This window comes from Cydia splendana, chromosome 14 (genome assembly GCF_910591565.1).
Source record: "Cydia splendana chromosome 14, ilCydSple1.2, whole genome shotgun sequence".
In the NCBI taxonomy this organism is placed as follows: domain Eukaryota; kingdom Metazoa; phylum Arthropoda; class Insecta; order Lepidoptera; family Tortricidae; genus Cydia; species Cydia splendana.
In genome coordinates, this window is record NC_085973.1 from 1,809,460 (window position 1) to 1,824,001 (window position 14,542).

At 38.5% G+C, this 14,542-nt stretch overlaps 1 protein-coding gene across 1 annotated transcript in view; it reads left to right on the plus strand.

Moving 5' to 3' along the window:
* The first annotated feature begins 1,812 nt into the window (after positions 1-1,812).
* LOC134796934 (uncharacterized) overlaps positions 1,813-14,542 on the plus strand; it is a 66,855-nt gene continuing 54,125 nt past the window's right edge. Inside the window, exons 1-7 of the mRNA XM_063769128.1 lie at positions 1,813-1,858; positions 3,063-3,232; positions 4,000-4,160; positions 4,507-4,970; positions 5,449-5,672; positions 6,317-6,419; positions 7,198-7,325. Coding sequence (XP_063625198.1) covers positions 1,813-1,858; positions 3,063-3,232; positions 4,000-4,160; positions 4,507-4,970; positions 5,449-5,672; positions 6,317-6,419; positions 7,198-7,325 — 1,296 coding nt within the window. The remainder of the gene's footprint in view (positions 1,859-3,062; positions 3,233-3,999; positions 4,161-4,506; positions 4,971-5,448; positions 5,673-6,316; positions 6,420-7,197; positions 7,326-14,542) is intronic.

A 14,542-nucleotide genomic window follows, 5' to 3' on the forward strand; every position in this document is an offset into this window, starting at 1 on the left:
TGCCATGAACGGTGTAACTGGATTACTGCGCTACCTTCATTATTCTGCAACAAAGACATATTTCAGAGCGGTATAATTTTACAAAAGTAATTGGAATTTTAATGAGTTCAGGTTCAGCCCCGAATTTAAATCGGGACCATTCTCTGAGGACGACATAAATGGTGTACATTCACCTGCAATAATATGTTACTCTTCGAAGGCCGCAAAAATATGTGACACGCTCTTATGGCTTTGCTAACAAGATCGTGTCAGATATTTTTGCGGCGTTCGTTGTTGAACAGTCTGTCTGGTCGTCTCGGCTGTCTGTCATGAATGTCTGTCCTCTGGATTTCATGTTAATTTTGAATTTAAATGTCTGTAGCTTCGAGCAATACGGAAGGGAGGCGGCATTCGCACTATTTCCCCTCTGCCTAGGTTCAAGATCAACTGATCTAGCGCGGGTAATACAACTAGTTGCGCTCGGATTTTAAACTAGGCCGTGTTTAGTCGCGCGTGTGAACGCATCAGGAGAAAAAATGCCTATTTGCTCGGTTTTTTGTTGTAAATAGAGGTCGGGAACATCAAATTTACAAAAAGAAGGTGTTACATTTCACATGTAATATTTTTTTTACATATTATCATACGTTTAATTGCATTTAAAACACAATTATTATATTTTAGTCTCATGTAATTGTTGGATTTAACGATTTTGCTCGCCCAGTACAAATTGCGAATCGGTCGAGCGACAAATCCGACTTCTCATCTCTGAGAAAACAATAAAATTCTTCGACGTAAATGTGCTAGTGTGCGTGTTGTGACACTTGTGACTCGTTCGTACACAAAAACAGATCGAGGTGTGCAAGATTTGTCTTTGTAGGGTGTCTTTTTCTATGTATTTGTGTCGTCATTACAGATTGAATTTTGTATGTAAGTGTGTGAGATGTGCGACCTTTCCCGAGTTTCCCCCGCAAAAAATGGCAGAAAGATTTGTACGGTAAGATATCGCTTGGGCCCCTCCCTTCCGACGTGTCGGAAGCCGGTGTTGCTCGAAGGTCCGTAGTTCCAAATATGTATATCAGTCAGCAAGTCAGTCAGTCGGTCTATGCCAGGTCGCCACGGAGGTCGTAAGCCACGACAGTTACGTAACATAATATTATTGCAGGTGACTGAACTGATACTGATAAAGGGAGAACATCCCGATCATGGTTAATTTAAGTATATGAGTGATTAATTATGGACAGTCAGTCTTACGATTAAGCAGTGAATAGGTAATAGGTATGGGTCCAGTAATGGACAAACAAATAATGATTAATGATTCATTATTACCTGTGGTAGAGGTATCTTTCTAAGCCTGTGAACACAATATAAATGTGTAAAATTAAGGGCGTCCGCTAGCTGACGCGGATGCACGGAGCGGGTGAGCTGGTTTAAAAATAGTATGAGCAAAGAGATTTAAGACTAGAGGAATATTGTCAAAGTAAATTATGTAGTCAGTACACTTTACTGCCATCTTGCAACACACATGCACTTTTAGAACGCCATTTGACTTTTATCCTTATTTTTTCACTGATATGTGTTAAATTTATTAAATGTCAAAAAGTATCGCCATTGACTCGAGGAAAGGCTAAAGGTTTGGTGCCATCTTTTCGAGCGATGGCGCCATACCTTTGGCCATACCGCGCCAGTACGTACGATTCCCACCGACCGACTGGTCGACGGATTTTACCTACAATAGCACCCGCGTGCGTGCATTCGCTCTGTGCATCCATGCAGCTAGCGGACACTCTAAAATTTATTTTTTTCATTTCAGCCTCTGTGTCCGTCAGGTATAATATGACGTCAAAAATTGTATTCAAGATTAATGGAAAACAATATCAAGGTAAGTTTCCTTTAAGCATAGGTAGGACAAGGTACAACCGGCACATTTTTGTAATACATTTATATGCTAAAACTGGATAGACACAAACTAGTAGGTATACCTGCTTGTCTTGTCGTTGTCAGTGTGTATGTGTAAATTGATTTTAAAATAACACGAACCCGCCGCAAAAAAGCCACTCCCCTACAATTAGGGTTACCAGATGACAGGAATTTTCCTGACATGTCAGGAATGTTGGCTTTTTGTCAGGAATGGGGACGGAACACGAAAATGTCAGGAATTTTTTGAATCGGTAGACTTTTTTATAAAGTACCTTTTTATTTACCTACTTAAAGGAATACAAATAATAAATTTAATATACTTAAATTAATAAAACGCGGCTATCGGCTCAATCGGGTGAAAAATATGAATGTCAGGAAAAATATTCGGAAATCAGGAATTTTGTCAGGAAATTCTAAATTTGTATCTGGTAACCCTACCTACAATTGAAGTTACGCTCTTAGTTTGAAACGACATGTTCCAGAACGAAAAGTGATCGAGCTTTGCAAGATTTGTCTTTGTCGTGTGTCATTTTCTATGTATTTGTAGTTTTGTACGGTATTGCTCGAAGGCTGGCGGCAAAATCGTTGAGCGCCAGCGGTAAACTCGCTGCGCGCTCGCCTCTCTTTCAACTCTCTTGCAAATCCCTAGTGTGACAGGGCTATAAAGAATGTCGCCGTCGTAATACTAAAGCTCCTACGAACTGCAACAACCAGTAATTGAATACTTGATCGAATGACTATTTGTCTGGAGCGTACGTTGTCAGTTAACACAAATGCACTTCCCTAATTGGCAACGGTGCTTTTCTGTTAGCGATATATTGGATTCCACGGTTCAATTGACTTTTCACTTTGTTCACGTAAATTGACTTGCTCGATGAAGTAAGACACTGTTTTAACGTGAAATGTCTTTTAAATTTGTCAATATAGTGTTTCGTTTTTCTTTTTGGCCTTGGCCTATAAAGAGCCAAAACTTGATGTGGGTTTGTTTTTTCGTTGAGAAGTTTCTTCATTTGCTAAATTCGCGACAGCATCATCCGCTTTCGAATTCCAGTATAGTCAGAATAGGTACATCTCTGAGAAATTCAAAAACTTTTGTCGTTTTGACTGAAAACCAATATGTTTATGTCATATAAGCGTGTAAAAAATATAATTATTCTCATTTTCAGCAAACGGTAAATTCGGTCCAGACATGTCTCTGAACGAGTACATCCGTACAATAGCAGACCTACGCGGCACGAAGGCGATGTGTCATGAGGGTGGCTGCGGTGCGTGTATAGTCTCCGTACGCGCCGCCACACCGCCCACTGATGAAATGAAGACATTTGCCGTCAACTCCGTAAGTATAATAAAACGAAGGCGATGTGTTATGACTCATGAGGGTGGATGCGGTGCGTGTATAGTCTCCGTACGCGCCGCCACACCGCCTACTGATGAAATGAAGACATTTGCCGTCAACTCCGTAAGTTTAATAAAACGAAGGCGATGTGTTATGACTCATGAGGGTGGATGCGGTGCGTGTATAGTCTCCGTACGCGCCGCCACACCGCCCACTGATGAGATGAAGACATTTGCCGTTAACTCCGTAATTAAGTACATCTCTTTCCCCTTCACTCGGAAAAAACTGCAATCTCATCTTAAGAGCCAATGAGTAAACTGGCCTTATTGAAATTCATCCCATTTCCTCTTAATGTTTTTCTTCATTCAAAAGCAAAATGTTAGTAAGGTTTCACACACGTAATCCTATTGTTGTCAGCTCGATCTGATCGGATCAGGAAAACCCTAAAGAAATATTCAATTCAAATACAAATCGTTTATTTACCAAATATTTTTTACAAATTCTCATGACACATGTGATGTGGGTGTTTGAATACACTTATACTAAGTTCTCTTGTATAAACGAACAATCTTGTTCGTCAATTTTACCTGCTTTGCTGTATCGATTTGAAACTTCACAAATATTATTAAGTATTTTATTATTTGTAACTCCATTATGGATTTCACGGGCCTCTTTTGATAGGCTTGCGTGGGGATATAGATCCAACACGTACCTACAGGCCCTTAGAGAGCTTTAATGTCATGTACATTGGACATTTACATTTCCAGTGTCTCGTTTCCGTCCTCTCCTGCCACGGCTGGGAGATCACGACCGTGGAAGGGGTTGGCAACAGGAACAAAGGCTACCACGACATTCAGACCAGACTGGCCAAGTTCAACGGGACGCAGTGCGGGTACTGCACTCCTGGGTGGATCATGAACATGTACAGGTACAGAATTACTGTAATCCGTCGTGATGCTTGACATTCACACTTGTAGGTATGTTATTGTATGGGAAAATATAGTAAATATTAGTTATAAAACTTAGTAAACCTCTAATCTCATCCCTTTCTAGAGTTAGACCAAGATAAGTCTGCAACGTAAATAACTTATAACGTATGACTAACAATCACTGTACTAAATTAAATAAACCAGGTTCCTTCAACACCATACTTTTACAATTACTTAACATACTCATAGTCAAGTTAAATATTTAATGTAGGTACACCATTATCTAATTTAATAATAAAAGTATTAACTAGAAACTAACCCAAGATTTATATTTTTTTGTCGCAGCCTCCATACAGCAAAGAAAGGCAAACTAACTACAACAGAAATCGAGAACTCATTTGCTGGAAATATCTGCAGATGCACAGGCTATAGACCAATCGCAGATGCGTTCAAAACCTTCGCCACAGATGCTGACAAATATCTCGTCAACAAACTGATAGATCTTGAAGATTTAGGAATGTTTAAACCTTGTGGAGTATCTTGCAACAAAAAATGTTCACACAAGAACAGAGATAATGACAAACTTGATAAACTTAATTTTGAAGAAATTAAACTTGATAAACTTCCTTTTGAAGAAGTTAAAGAAAAATCAGATGATGATTGGTGTATTGTAGAAAAATCAAACAAGGAATTAATAAGTTTGGAGTATGGAGCACAGAAATGGTACAAAGCTTTTACACTTAAGCATGTGTTTGAAATTATGGGAATGTGTAAGGAGTACAAATTGATTGCTGGGAATACGGGACAAGGTAATGGTTTTTTTTTTTACAAGGAGGAAAATTTTTTGTAACCTCTCGTGGTAATATTGATACCCGAGCAAGGCAAAGATTCCAAAATTGATTCGAAATACAAAACATGGAATCTTCAGCGTTGCGAGGGGTTCAAGGCATGCAAATTAAACGAACTTTCCTGAAGAGTGAAACAATTTTGTTTTTCACCACCCCAAAGCAAAGAAAATACTAAATGTAACACATAAATCGAATAAAATACAAATGAATTCTATTAAATACTTATTTATCATTGAAGAGTCAATTCTACCAGCTTACACGAGGAATCAACTCAAAAGCTGCATTTACTTTACCACTCTTGTGGATAAAATGCAAGTTTCTCATCTGTTTTTGAAGAATATAGAGAGTCATAAGTCAGTGTAGTTAAAAATAACTTTAATTTGCAAAATATTTAATAAACGAAGTACTTAGTCCTTTTCAAATGCCTGTGTAATTTCAGGTGTCTACCACGTTGAAAAATACCCTCCAAATGTGATAGACATATTTAACGTGGCTGAAATAAAAGGATACATTATGGATGTAAACCTAGTCATGGGAGCTGGCATGACACTGACAGACATGATGGAGCTTTTCTTACAGTTGTCAGCGCAAAATGAGGACTTCGCTTACCTCAAGCAGTTTCATGAGCACATGGACTTAGTTGCCCATATTCCAGTGAGAAATGTAAGTATTATAGTTCGTTTTTTTAAGCATTAGTAATAAGGTAAACAATCTTGATGTGTCTTTTAATTGAAAAACACATTTTATACATAAGTTACGGCAAATATGTAAAAATTATGAATCTAATACGATCATTTATATTCTTCTGCTTTCATAAGTAATAGTTACTGATTTTTAAAAAGCGTTTTTCAATTAAAACGCATGTCAAGATCGCTTACCTTCTTTCAAGTTCTTTCTAATGCTAAAAAAAAACAAACTATAGACTTAACTTAGTTGTGTATTAAGGGCGGTACAAGAATTTAAGAACGAGTGTGAATTCCACGTGCTTTGTAGGCAAGGTCACTGCCGGCTAGGCTAGGAAGCCGTCATTAAAATCGGAATCGTTCATCTACAAATTGAAATGCCGCTCGGATATCATGAACAAAAATAATTTACTCTCAGATTTTATAAAAGTGTCTGACGGCCTGATTCGAACTTTAAGATATGTCAAAAATTTGCTAAAGATACGATGTACATGGATCGAATATGTCAGTGTCAAAAGTGACGTTTCTTCAAACAAAAACGTCACTTTTGACCCTGTCATATCCTATCCATATCGTATTATCTTAGAGTTCGAATCAGGCCGTGACGCAATTAAAACATTTCAGATTGGCACAATCGGAGGCAATCTGTATTTAAAATATGTTAACAACGACTTTCAGTCAGATTTGTTTCTGATTTTTGAAACCGTTGGAGCTATGGTAACGATAGGTAAGTGTTTTATAATAATGCTTTTGTTCCGTTAATTGCTATTTCGTGAAAAACATCGCAAATTTTCTAGTAAATTTAATTTTTCCTCTTGTTCAACGAGTTCTCAAGAACTAAAGAGAAATATTTTCAGAATTTTATAACGGAAAATAGCAGCTAGGTACCCATTCAACCGTATTTTACGGGGAAATTGAAGGTGTCGTGGGTTCAGCCACCAGAGTTTTATGAAAAACCGTACTGCGTGCGTTACCAAAAATATAAATAGCAATCTTGAGGTTTCTCTCTATTAACCTCATTGATTCGAAACTTGATTTAACCTTCGCTCGATAGAAAAAAAATACGAACATATGTTTAAAATGCATCTTTAATTTTTTTTAACAATATTTGCACAAAAGCTGTTTTAATATAATATAACAATTGCTTATAAAAATGCTTAATATTATTTTTGATCGAACTCATCGATTACTGATACCTATGTAATACCTAGATTCATAAGTGCTTGACGATCAAACTATTGTAATTATGGCTACGCTATGCGCCCTGGGGGCCGATTTTTGAATTTCTATCGCTCGATTTCGTCATTCGAAAATCGGTGGGAAACGACAAAATGCTAATTGTTGAACTACGAGCGGTAGAAATTGGGAATCTAGTGGTATCGTTCTAGTAGTGGAGATATTATTGAACGAAATACACGAAAACCAGCGGTCTAATTTCAAAAATCGGCCCCCTGAACTCACTGCACCTTAAATAAAGTTCTAAGTTTATAAATTGTGATTCACAGCGGAAGGAGAGCGCAAAACGAAGGCTGTAACGTTGCCGGCGTTCCTGAAGACGAACATGAAAAGAAAAATCATACTCAATATTATGCTTCCGCCTTTGTCTAAATGGTGTTCGGTTAAAACTTACAAGGTAAAACACTGATTTAAACTTTCACGATTATTAAACATTATATATGCTGAAATAAATGAAATGAAATGAAATGAAATGAAATTATCAAACTGTACTCAGAGCACTTAATCGCGTATTTAATTTTTAAAAATTTATTTCCGACGTTTCGAGGACGGCGTTGTCCCCGTGGTCTCGGAGAAGACTGGCTCAAGTTGACATCAACATCTAGCCGCTCGAGTTTTTCGAACTATACCCGCACTTGGTCTTGTTTATCAGTTTGAACGTTCTCCGCACTAGGGATGTTACTCTGTCGACACACAACACTAACGATATTCGATTTATCGACTGTCGATATTCGTTTCCGCTTACATTTACTAATGACTGGATTCCATGTGGATGAGATCTTAAAACCCTCGTCCCGATTAAAATTCCAGTCTTCTCCGAGACCACGGGGACAACGCCGTCCTCGAAACGTCGGAGGTAAATTTTAAAACTAAAATACGCGATTAAGTCCCGAGTGCAGTTTGATAACTTACAATGTACCATTCAAATCTTTATAAAAATTGTTTAACTGAAGACGAAAATTTCCGACGTCTCAAAATCGCCTTTTTATACAAACGAAGTCCTCATTTTCCTCATTGTATAATAATATTTTGACACAGATTGATGTATATCAACCACTTCGTTACATTTTTTTGCTAGTTTTTACTTTGATTTAAACTTTCACGATTATTAAACATTATCGAACTGCACTCGGGACTTACGGCCGTATTCGAACAATGAGATACGTCAAATACTAGATATTGAAACGATATGGATTGGATATGTCAGTGTCAAAATTGACGTTTCTTCAAACAAAAATGTCACTTTTGACACTTGTTTGACACTGACATATCCAGGCCATATCGTTTCAATATCTAGTATTTGACGTATCTCATTGTTCGAATACGGCTGATGATCGCGTATTGAACCCGCTCCGAGACCACGGGGACAACGCCGTCCTCGAAACGTCGGAGGTAAATTTTAAAACTTAAATACGCGATAAGTCCCGAGTGCAGTTTGATAATAGTTTTTACTTATAAGAGGAGCATTTAAAAATTTGTATGGAAACAGTTTTTCGCTTCTAATTGCTAATAATAGGTCAAACAATAGGAAAAAGTCAAACGAAGGGGCATAGCAGCCAGCTATAGGTTAATTACATCAAATTATGTAAAAAAACAGAGGTCGTCTCCTTTCCTCTAAAATGTGAATACAGTGAAACCTGGATAAGTGAGACTTCAAGGGACGAGCAGATTTGTCTCACTTAAAGAGGTATTCCACTTACCCAGGCTGTCAGTTAGCCAGGTATAAATAAATTTCTGTCTCATTTACAGAGGGTCCCATTAATAGAGGTGAGAATAGAGGATATATCTCAGTTATAGAGGTGGTTAATAAGGTATTTTGTAATTATCTTTAAATGTTTAGGTAAAATAATCCTTCTTCTTCCTCGCGTTATCCCGGCACTTTGCCACGGCTCATGGGAGCCTGGGGTCCGCTTGACAACTAATCCCATGATTTGATGATTTTTTGTAAAATAATCCTTGTCCCTAAATATTTTTTAAGTCTGTTTAAATATATCTTTGAATTTATTTTGAATGTTTTTCCAAAGGGTAGATTTTTTCAATTAAATTTGATACGGACTTTGCGTCTTAGAAATTTATTAAATGAAAATTTGTTGTTCTTGTTACTTATCAGATTTCAGCTTTCGTTTCGATAGTTCTAACTACATAAAGTAACTAAATGAAACTTGAAGTCGTTTAGACACAATTAAGCAAATGCGGAATTTGTGGATAAACTAAGAGTTACCTAGTAAGAATACGGAAATAGATCAATAAAGTCCAAGTTAGAGAGGTCATAGATTGACTTTATCTCAGATACGTATTAAATTTAATTCGTATAAAATTCTAAAAAACAATTAGGAAAATGTAATCTTATAAATATAGTCTCAGTAAAAGAGGTAAAATACACTCTCTGTCTCAATTATAGAGGTGAATGTGACTATAAAATCACAACAACTAATCCCAGTTATAGAGGTTCGTTTTATCTCACTAACAGAGGTAATTCAGTGCTAAAGTGTCGGGACCGCACCATGAGTCCCAGCTATAGAGGTTTCTCACTTATCCAGGTCCCACTTAACCAGGTTTCACTGTATTTGCAAGTTGACAACTAACCACAACTTATGCTTTGCAACTCTAAAAACTTTAATTGATTTTTTTTTATATAAAATTCTACCTTTTAAAATGCTTATTTTTTGAAACAATATTGAAATCTTTTATGTACGATATATACAGTAGTACTACCAAAGACATATGTAACTTCGTATAAGACGAATAAAGTCTAAGGAAAAAACGTGCCTCGGAATTCAAGTAAAATTCATTCTCGAATAGATGCCGCACACACCTTTAGCCTATCCTCGGCTAGATGGCGTGACGACACCGTTTCATATTTAACAATTTTAACACATAGATATCAGTGAATGAACATGGATCAAAATGATATAAAAATAATAAAATCATTTATCCATATATATAATTTTTTTGATAACTTTATACGTTTTCATTTTGAGTTTTAGTCGTGTGTCGATAGATGGCAGTAAATTTACAGTGACTACAACATTTACAATGACAGGACCCCTCTATACTATCTATTCTTTTTGGTACTACTAAACTATAAGTAGGGTAACTTGTTGATCAATGAAACACTAAAAGTTCAAGCCTTTCTATCTCTGGTGTTTTTAAAGTTATGAGTGTGACATTTCGTATGAAGATAAACAATTTCGTTAGCTATCATATGGCATTCTTGGTTTCTACTTATCTGTAACAGTTCCTGTGTTATAAGCCTTTTTTTGAAAAATGAGTTTTGTTTCATTGTGTACTTGTGCATGTTTTCAATGAAACACTCTGATTTTTACAGTGAAACAAATGTAATAATTATAGTCTACCATGAAACATCGTTAATAAACATTGAAACGGTGTAATAAATAAGTGACATTAATACATATATGCTTTCACTCAATTAATGAGAAAGGAAAGGAGAAAATAGTGGTAGGCTGAAATTAGTTATTTAAAAGGTTTCCGACAAATGGAATCATTATAAGATTGCTGAAATATCTAAAAGCGAAAGACTTGTTTCATTGTACACACACCTGAGTTTCATTGTGAATCGAAAATCTGGTCGGCAGGTACGGCATGCTGCGAAAAAGGCGCCTTTTATGTCCACGGAGCATGATTGCCAACTAGGTAGACGCGGGAGGGTTTTGAGCATCTCCATGCTTGATTTCATACACTTTCTTGCAACATAGTGTTTATACACGACTGTTTCAGTGTAAGACATGTGTCCTTAACCTTGCCATCAATGAAACATTCAACATATAAGCCATCCTATCTCAGCCATTCCTAAAGTTAAGTATCGTATATTTTGTCATATGATAGACAAATTATTACCAATTTTCATGGTAGAAAAGAAAAGAAAAGAAAAGAAAAGAAAAGAAAATATTTATTAGTAACATCGTTACAAGTCGGTTTGTAAATTTGCATTTAAAGCATTATATCAAGCTAACATATCATTATTAGTGTATAAATAGCATCAACATTAATGTAGATATTACATTTTGTACATAATAATATATTCCATACATTTATTTATTATTTACTAATTCATTTATATCATAAAATTGCGCCTGCAGGAGCCATTTTTTAAGTTTATTTTTAAATACATGTGAGGAAGGTGCATCCCTGATACTGACCGGTAGCTTACTGTATATTAGAGGGCCGAGGACGTAGACTGACCGTTTTGATTTCGCGAGCTTGTGGGGCACGGAGGCAAGCTGTCCCGCGTTTTTATTGCTACGCAGACTATATTTTGTATTAGCTGATTTAGTTGCAAACTCTTTGCTATTATTGTGCGTAAATATTGCCACATTTTGGATTAATAAAGATGGAAGTGTCAGTATGCTAAATTGTCGAAAGTACTCGCGAGCAGAGACATCGTCAGGGACCCCTGCTATTGCCCGAACAGCTCGCTTCTGGAGTACAAATACTCTATGCCAGTCTGCTGCTGTAGCCCAAAGTTCGGTACCGTACGTGATATACGCGTGTACTGTGGCAAAGTAGCAGCTCCTGACGACATCTCTGGTCGCAGTACTAGCGAGGCGCTTCAGCGCGTAGCACGCGCTCCCCAGCTTGGCGCACAGCTGGTCGATATGCGCGTCCCACCGTAGCCCGCTGTCTATAGTGAAACCCAAAAGTTTTGTGTCGGTTACCTGCTGGACAGCGTCGTCACCGGCGCACACCGTCGATGGTTGGATCACGTGACCGTTAAGCCTAAATTTCATCCAAAAAGTCTTGCTTTTGTTGAGGGCCAACCCGTTCGCGTTAAACCATTGGCTCAGTTGGTGAAGGGTACTGTTGACGTTTGTCTCCAATTGTTCGTGGGATGCGCCTGTGACGACAGCTGTCACGTCATCAGCATACATGTAAATGTTGGGGCCTTTTATGACCTGTGGGAGGTCATTGAGGAGAATGCTGAATAGGGTATTCGAGAGGCACGAGCCTTGAGGTACCCCGAGTAGGCATTTCATTTCCTCCGACCGAACGCGACCGCCATCACCTACGACCACTTGGCATCTATCGGACATAAAAGACATAAGTAATGCTAGTGCAGGCCCACGAACACCGTAGTGCCCTAGTTTGCGCGCGATAAGGCGGTGGTCGGCGGTATCGAACGCGCGCGAGAGGTCGCAGCACACCACAGCCACCTGCAGCGCGGCCTCTCGCGCGCTCAACACGTCCCACACCACCTCGCGCACCAGGTCGGTAGTCGAGCGCCCGTGACGGTATGCGAATTGTCTATCTGACAAGGTAAATTGTGGTATCCAGAACGATAATAGTCTATTGTTAAGCCCGACTTCTAATAATTTACTGATGGCGGGTACCAGCGATATGGGGCGGTACGAGTTTAGGGCCGCTTTGGAGCCTTTTCCTTTGTATAGCGGAGTGACTTTTACCTTTTTTAGGCTTACTGGTATTACAGCTTGACGAATACAGGTATTATATAACTCTGTAAGTACATAGGACAGCGCTGGGCCCACGTACTGAAGAATGCTGGCTGATATTTCGTAAATATCAGTGCTGTTTTTTGGAGCAATGTGTATGCGAAGTATGGACTCCACTTCGTTAGGCGAGAAAGGTTTAAATCTCAAGGAGCGATCACATTCGGCAATATTGCTCGATATTGCTGACATCGAGTAGTCAGTATCGGGCGCGGGCGCACCGCACTTAGTAGCAGCTGTTATAAATTCCGCATTTAGTGCGTCGACCGCGAGTTTTTTCGATGTAAATTTAAGCCCGTGATCGTCCCTTACGATTTCCGTGTAGTCCATACGTTCGCGGCACTTACGACCCAGCTCTTTGTTAATAACTCCCCACATACTTTTACATTTATTAGAGGCATTACTTATAAGTTCGCTGTAGTACTCAGTACGTTTACGTTTTAACATAGCGTTATATTTAGATGTTAAGGTGCAACACCGATCGGCAATATGCGTGTCAAGAGGAAATTTTTCTTTTAAATCGGCTATGTCGTGAATAAGAAGTTTAAGATTCAATATTTCTATATCAATCCAAGGACATTTATTAAAACTCTGTTTGATATTTTTTTGGGAAAACATATTTCAAAATTGTAAATTAATAAGTTCATTAATGCGGCTGATAAAGACCTGCAGTCTCCTTGGCTGTTTGCGACGACCTCCGGCCAGTCAATTGATTCTAATGCAGTAAAATAACATTTTTTGTTGTTGGAGTTAATAATACGTCTAGGTATAGATGCATATTGTGCGGGCGAATTGTTTACAAGTCTTATCTTTTGCGCCGAGTGGTTGCTCAGGTGAGTGCTTACGTAATCGCTATACACACGGTCGGTACAGATATTCGAATATACGTGGTCTAATAAAGTCGAGCTGTTATTCTGTGTTCTGGTCGGGAAATCTATGTGTTGAGTAAAGTTCTGGCATGATAAAATATCTAACACCCGTTTTTTATTAGGGGAGTTTACTAGAAAGTCTATATTAGTGTCACCCATTATAATAGTATTTAACCCTTCGGTGTTTATTTTAGATAATAAATTGTCAAATAAATCTAAATATACAGAATCATTGGTACAGTTAGAATGATATATGGCGACTATTAAAATATTATGATCGATTAAATGGGTTGCGCATACATCGAAAACTTGTTGTACAGACATACCTGTTATGTCCGGCCTGTTAACGGCTTTCAGCCCAGATCGCACAAAGATGCAACTTCCTCCATGGGCAATGGATGGTCGGCAGTAATGAGCTATTAAGTCAAAATTATGTAACGTAACATATTTTATTTCACTATCGCGTAACCAATGTTCGGTAAGGATGAGTACGTCACATTTTAATTCATTGGATAATAGTACTTCTAACTTTTTAGTTTTATTATTAAGGCACCTAATGTTTTGGTGACACAGTGTGAGTATTTTGCTCGATACTGGCGGCGTCTGCAAGTGTCGGGGCCGGCGCTGCGCTGGTGCGGGAGCTGTCGCGGGCTCCAGCGGGCGCGCGCTCGCGCCCGGCGCCTCCTCGAAACCATTTACTGACCTTGGTTCCAGCAGGCCAATTTTCAGGGCGCATGAAGAAGTCGAAACTACTACTCGGTACTGAGATAGCAAATGATGCGTAGTATTTATGTTTTAGTTCCAGTTTCTGTACCTCGTATGCGCCGCGGTTATCTTTTTTCATCAAGTAGGTCTTTATTGCCGCTACGGAGGTATCCGGTTTGAAAAAACATGCGTGGATTTTCTTAGGCCGTTCCGTGGTCTGCAACTCGTCATCCATTGGTCCGGTGCCTGTGATAACACGGTCGTATTTCTGATCATATCGATGGTTGCGTTTTTGTTTTTTATATGTCACAACTTGGAATGGTATCTCGTCAGCGTTAGTAATTGCCACCTCAGGTTCGTCTAAGTGGTGGTGGAGTCGAATCTCGTCTGACGAGGTGTCTGACGGGGTCGAAAATTGTATGACGGGCGATGCCGCTGAGATTTTATTGGTTTTTTCACTAGCAGTTTTATGCACTTTACCGGCACCATTCGATGTTATTGGAGACGGATTTGGGGTTATGATTGAGGATCCGAAGGACCGCCTAGGTATTTTTGAGTCATAAGAAATATGTTGT